This window comes from Arachis duranensis, chromosome 3, assembly GCF_000817695.3.
Source record: "Arachis duranensis cultivar V14167 chromosome 3, aradu.V14167.gnm2.J7QH, whole genome shotgun sequence".
In the NCBI taxonomy this organism is placed as follows: domain Eukaryota; kingdom Viridiplantae; phylum Streptophyta; class Magnoliopsida; order Fabales; family Fabaceae; genus Arachis; species Arachis duranensis.
Genome location: NC_029774.3, coordinates 45956551 through 45962858, shown reverse-complemented (window position 1 = coordinate 45962858; position 6308 = coordinate 45956551). Strand labels below are relative to the sequence as shown.

At 32.2% G+C, this 6308-nt stretch overlaps 1 protein-coding gene across 1 annotated transcript in view; it reads left to right on the top strand.

Moving 5' to 3' along the window:
- The window catches only part of LOC107479358 (cycloartenol-C-24-methyltransferase), a 6241-nt gene extending 1053 nt beyond the window's left edge, over window positions 1-5188 (top strand). Inside the window, exons 2-14 of the mRNA XM_016099500.3 lie at window positions 154-252; window positions 1053-1119; window positions 1418-1491; window positions 1573-1657; window positions 1756-1811; window positions 1911-1965; window positions 2589-2636; window positions 2826-2909; window positions 3109-3225; window positions 3319-3402; window positions 3511-3636; window positions 4215-4312; window positions 4783-5188. Of these exons, the coding sequence (XP_015954986.1) occupies window positions 188-252; window positions 1053-1119; window positions 1418-1491; window positions 1573-1657; window positions 1756-1811; window positions 1911-1965; window positions 2589-2636; window positions 2826-2909; window positions 3109-3225; window positions 3319-3402; window positions 3511-3636; window positions 4215-4312; window positions 4783-4846 (1023 nt within the window). The 5' untranslated portion in view covers window positions 154-187 and the 3' untranslated portion in view covers window positions 4847-5188. The remainder of the gene's footprint in view (window positions 1-153; window positions 253-1052; window positions 1120-1417; window positions 1492-1572; window positions 1658-1755; window positions 1812-1910; window positions 1966-2588; window positions 2637-2825; window positions 2910-3108; window positions 3226-3318; window positions 3403-3510; window positions 3637-4214; window positions 4313-4782) is intronic.
- The last annotated feature ends 1120 nt before the right edge of the window (window positions 5189-6308 follow it).

Here is a 6308-nt window from a genome sequence, read left to right as displayed (position 1 = left end):
TCTGGCATTCAATGCTAGTTTTTACTCTTTGCAGTTTGCACAGTCACATTCGTGTTTTTCCTTTATTTCGGCATCCCATTCATTTGTTAATTTTCGGCTTTTTTCTTTTTTAACTTATGTTTGAATGTTGATTTGGGAATTCTGTGTGTGTAGATTCAAAGGTGGTTTATTGAATTAAGTCATCGCTATGGATTTGGCATCAGGTGTTGGTGGCAAGATCAACAAAGCTCAAGTTCTAGATGCTGTTGATAAGTATGCCATTCTTCTTTATCTTAATAATTTTTAGATTTATATATTTAACTTTCTAGCTTTATATATATGTGTGTGTGTGTGTGTGTGTGTGTGTGTGTGTGTGTGTGTGTGTGTGTGTGTTTTTAAAATTTTATTTGATTTGATTTTGATAATAAATGTTACAATATTTAGTAAAGAAATATTTAGATTTATATTTAACTTTTTAGCTTGATATATACACATGCAATTTGGTTAATTCTTTTGTGATTTCAGTAATCTGTTCACTTCTTTTTGTATTTACTCAAATTTTCTCTGTTCTTGGTTACCTTTTGATAATTTGATTTGATTTTGATAATAAATGTTGCAACATTGAGTAAAGAAATTTTCTTGTTTTGGATATTTTAAATCAAAACCTGACTCTGTTTTTAGATGAAAATTGAAGGATTCTTCTGTCGATTGTCTATTCGCAATGAAAATTTGGATATTTATTCATTAATCGATGTAACATTATCAAATCTTTCTTTCAATTTTACCCTGCATACAACTTTAAGCACAACACGAAATAAAATTAGAACAGACTGTTGAAAATGTTCTGCATCTCCATTGGTTTTGCTGCTAATATAATCGGACAAGTTGTGTTGGTTATGTAAAATAACTTGATAATTGTTGTTCTTAAGCCCTTAAGATTAAAGTCATATGTGCTTCAGAAAATTGGTGATTCTACTGCTATTAAATTTGGAAATTATAAATCTCAGTTTATTTATACATACATTGGTCGACTAGTAATCTTGGTTTTGTCTGTTATTGATCTTATTGTTCAGGTATGAGAAGTATCATGTTCACTATGGAGGGAAACAAGAAGATAGGAATGCTAACTACACTGATATGGTGAGAGATTAAGAAGAAAAAGCAATAAAATATATTATTATGACTCTGGACTATTATTATGGATATCTAGTTAATTAGATTGGTTACTCTGTCACAATTATGTTTTGATGATCAACGCATAGCTATCTCCTTTTCATTTTTATTTTTTTGAAAAGAGAAAATCAATGCATATATGTTCTTTTTCTTTTTTTCATCTATCCTCCTTCCATCACACAAGTGATGTTTGTTTATATTTTCTCGTCTTGTAACTAATTTGATTATTTTCAGAAAGGATATCATAAGAATGCATATTTTTCAGGTTAACAAATACTATGATCTTGCTACGAGCTTTTATGAGTTTGGGTGGGGAGAATCTTTCCATTTTGCACACAGGTCTGTTTGCTTCGTTCTGCAATTTCAAATTCAATATTTTGCTGTTAATTGGGTCATGCTGATGTTTTTCTTCTCTTTCAGATGGAATGGTGAGTCTCTTCGAGAAAGCATCAAACGTCACGAGCATTTCCTTGCTTTGCAACTTGGCCTGAAGCCTGGGCAGAAGGTTTTGATATTTCAATAGAACAAAGTAGCATCTTGTTATTTGGTTATCAGTACATTTTTAGTAAATACTCATGAACTTTTTTATTTTTTTGGGTTTAGGTTTTGGATGTTGGATGCGGAATTGGAGGACCATTGAGAGAAATTGCTCGCTTTAGGTGAACAATAACTCTTCATTTTTGGCTTCCTCTCCTTTTGCTCTTCCCTGCTCTGCCTTTGATGCTTGACAAAAATTGATTAAATGTATTTTTCTGCAGCTCAACATCAGTTACAGGGTTGAATAACAATGAGTACCAAATATTGAGAGGAAAGGTATGTGTTGTGAGATGTAACGTGCTGACACAAGTTTTGACTTTTGAGAAGTAATTGGCAAAACTATTTGACCTTCTGGTTCAATCACTATATCTATCTGATGTAGGCTTGTACTATCATTGTTAAAATTGTTTGAGTCTTCTCACATAAAATTGATGCATTGATTTGAGTGTTACTATGTATTTAGCACATTAATGCTTGGAAATTTTGTAGTATCCTCATGAATCTTCTAGTGTTTGATACACAAAGTCTATCATCCTAAGCTTCCTGTTAGTTGAACAATTATTTTGACCTTCTTGATGAAGTATTTATGTTGCTTTTCCATATTTTCTTAAACGATGATAGTATCTATACCTATATGTAGAGAATTGGGGTAGTTTGATTTGAATCTTGGGTTCTCACATTTTTTGGTCTCTCTCACAATTTTGTAAAAATAATTCCAAAATGGTCATTGTGAGAAATCGAACCTAGTTTCTTTAAGTTATACTCTTTATAGATTCTTTAACTACAGAACTATAATTATTTTTGTTTATTGGGTTATATAAAAAATAATTAATAAAAATGTTGCTTCACGGCAACTCCAAAAGTATTTCCATCATTTACAGTTTTTTGTTATTTGACAGGAACTCAATCGTATAGCTGGAGTAGACAAGACTTGCGACTTCATTAAGGTTGATACTTCAAAATCAATTAATTTTTGTTTTCCAAGTTGGAAGCCTACTAGTTTCACAACATGTGGATCCAAGATTATTGTAAAATTGTTCCTATCCAATTATATATGTTGGATATTATTTTCGGAAAAGCTTATAATAAAAATGCCTAAGACATAGCTTTTGGCTAAGAGTAGTTTGATAATGCAGGCTGATTTCATGAAAATGCCTATTCCAGACAACAGTTTTGATGCAGTGTATGCAATTGAAGCCACCTGCCATGCACCTGATGCTGTATGTGACTGTAATTCATACACTTACGAACTTTTTATTCTTACTTTTGCAGTTGCGCCCGTAAGCTGTCAATGATTGTGGATAAATTTTCAACGTAGCCTTACACATAACTGCATGAAGTAAATGTGTTAGCAGTAAATTTCAACAATGATGGAATTTTTATTTTCTAACATGTTTAAACCTCATGAATTTGGAATAGTATGGATGCTATAAAGAAATTTATAGAGTGTTGAAGCCCGGCCAATGTTTTGCTGCATATGAATGGTGCATGACCGATGCATTTGATCCCAATAACCAAGAACATAAAAAAATAAAGGTAAAATATGGACAAAAACGAAGATGTTATCTATTAATTCTGTGGAAACAACTTCATGTTTTGTAATTCAATACGTAAAATTCATTGTTGCAGGCAGAAGTTGAGATTGGTGATGGTCTTCCAGACATTAGGTCGACTACAAAGTGTCTTGAAGCTCTTAAGCAAGCAGGCTTTGAGGTGAACAATAAAATCTTAGTAGTTATCAATTTTGACGATATTGTTATTTGATTTTCTAAAAGATAGACAATTTGGCTAAGGGGAAAATCGTTCCTTTTCTGTATGAAGATAATATGGGAAAAAGATCTTGCAAAGGAGTCTCCTGTTCCCTGGTACCAGCCTTTAGACAAAAATCACTTCTCATTGAGTAGCTTCCGTCTAACAGCCGTTGGACGATTTTTTACCAGAAACATGGTATTTTTACTCAATACCATAGCTATTATTTTATTCGTTTTAAGTATTTGGATTTAATTCCACTCTATTGTAATTTGGCAACATATTAAAAATTACAATAAAATTAAGAGTGGATTTTGCCACTTCCAAATTGAGAATGTCATTTCCAAATTGAGACATCTTAATCTCAATTACAGAATATATTTATTACAAATTTTCATCAAGTTAGAGTAGCATTATCAATTTTAGAGTCGCATACTAGCATTATCCTCTCCTTGAAATTGAAATGTTAATTATACATTGTATTCTATTTGTATTATTTCATAATACTTTAATCTTGAAAATTTCTTATCATAGTTGAATTTTTTTTTTGTGGATAAAAATTTCAGCATTACTTAACGAAGTATGTGAATCATTGTCAATCAAATGCCATTTTGCAATTTAAAATCCTCGTGTCTATTAATTAAGCAAGACATGCCATATTGTAAAGCTATTGCTTGAGACCTCTTACCTTTTATATATATAAGATAAGATTTTTTGTATTACTCAATTTGATATTAGTTTGAGTCTTTCAGACGATGAATTTGATTTATTTGTAGGTCAAGGCTTTGGAATTTGCTGGATTGGCTCCAAAGGGGAGTCTAAGGGTTCAAGATTTTCTAGAGAAAGCTGCTGAGGGACTAGTTGAAGGCGGAAAGTAAGTTTCTCATTTATCTTTGTAATGTCACTCTCTATCCACATTTGAAGCTCTTATATTATATACTTGTTTCAATTGGAGCTAAGGTTGGGGTGTTCTTAAACCATTCCTGGCAATTCGGCTCCGATTGATTAGTGTCTCAGATACACAAATACATAGGCATAGAGATGCACAATGATGTTTAGTTGCATAGAACAGAGACGGAGAGAAACACGATAGAACTGAAACACAATGTCTCAATGTGTATCATCTTAAAAGGAAGAATAGTGGTATCTCTCTCAGTGATCCATCCGATCTTGATCTCGTCTCATTCTCATTCTTGACTCTTAAGTTGGAAGGACACTAATCTGAAAACATCTGAGTTTCGATTGAAGCACATGAGAATCAAATACGATTTAGTTTAATTTAACAACAATTCTCACTAGAGGAGGACTACTGAAACTTGACTTGCTTTTGTTACCTTTTTTCAGGAAAGAGATATTCACACCTATGTACTTCTTTTTGGCTCGGAAGCCTCTTTCGGACAACAACTAAAGTGGTGGCACAAATTGCATTTTGTAGTAAGGACTTCAAATCTTGGATTGTGTTTTCTTGCCTTATCAGAGTGATATTGCCCGTTTTAAGTTATTTTGTGTGTTGATTTTGATTGTAGTTGGTGGTAATTAAGTAGAGATGGCTTTGAATTTTCTCAATGGATGGGTTATCATGTCATATTTATGTACCCTGTGCAGTGTAAGAAAACATAAATAAGAGGGGAAAGCAGGGATTGATATTTTCTGTTGGAAAAAAAAAACACTCAACCCACTTAGGGAATTCATCGACTCTGTTAAATCTTTATAAAACCCAATTCCATATTTATTTTATTTTCCATTTTTATTTTTTGGTTTTAACGAGTTGATTTGTATTCTGAAGTAATTTTAAACTGTCCTTAGTTATCCTTATTGAATATAAATGTAAGCATAGTTAATAAACGTATGCAAGTCTTTTAAAGTTAGGTAAATTCTTGACAAAGTTTAAAGAAAATTACGTCGAAATGTGTAAGTTAAAATCAAAAGAAAATGCTAAGTGGTGCAACTAAGACATATCTATAACATAAAATAAGTAATTTTACAATCACAAGTAAGCCAAGTATATTCTCTCCAGACAGCAATTATACAAAGTAAAGAACTCGTTTCATAGGATTTACAATGCGAAATTCAATTAATAAAAGTATTGGAATGGCATAATGCATTTGGTCCAAGTTAGACTTCCTGAGCGGGAACAGAATCTTTGATTTGTTGATCTATTGGAATTGGACTTTCAGAGATTAGAGGATGCTTGATTTCTTTGTAATTTTTGGAACAAGTAACCCTTTTCTTATCCGGATAAAGTACATAGTGCTGAAGCATTAAAATTGAATCGTAAATTATAGTTACCCGAAATGATTTTTTAAAAGAAAACGAAGAAAACAAATTAGAATTCATTAATCAATATATGGGCTGACGGGTATAGGTAATTTGGACATAATTTACCGTTGTGTCTTACTACTTATTATGTTTACGGTATAAACGATTTAACTATGGATAAGAAACATACACATGTGAACATATCACAAGTGCACTCGTTTTATGAAACGGATAAATACTAGGAGGCTTCCAACTACTATCATCGGCATTCAGTGCGATTTTGATGGCTTGGGATCAATCCCATATAATCAAAAGTTTCTCTTGTGGTGTGACATGTTGTCTAAGGTTGGTAAGAAAGAATGACCACAACTCCGTTGTTTCGGACACTATGATAGCAAAAGCAACTGAAAAAAATGTTACTGTTACCATCTTGTGCAACAATAATTAGCAATACACCACCATACTTATTGTACAGGTGCATGTCATCCACAGATAAAAAGGACTTACAATGCTTGAAACCTTAAATTGGTAGCAATCGTAGACCACCAAGTATCTATCATAGTATGATACAGCACTGAAAATAGTTATCCTGTCAGGATAACAATTCTGCA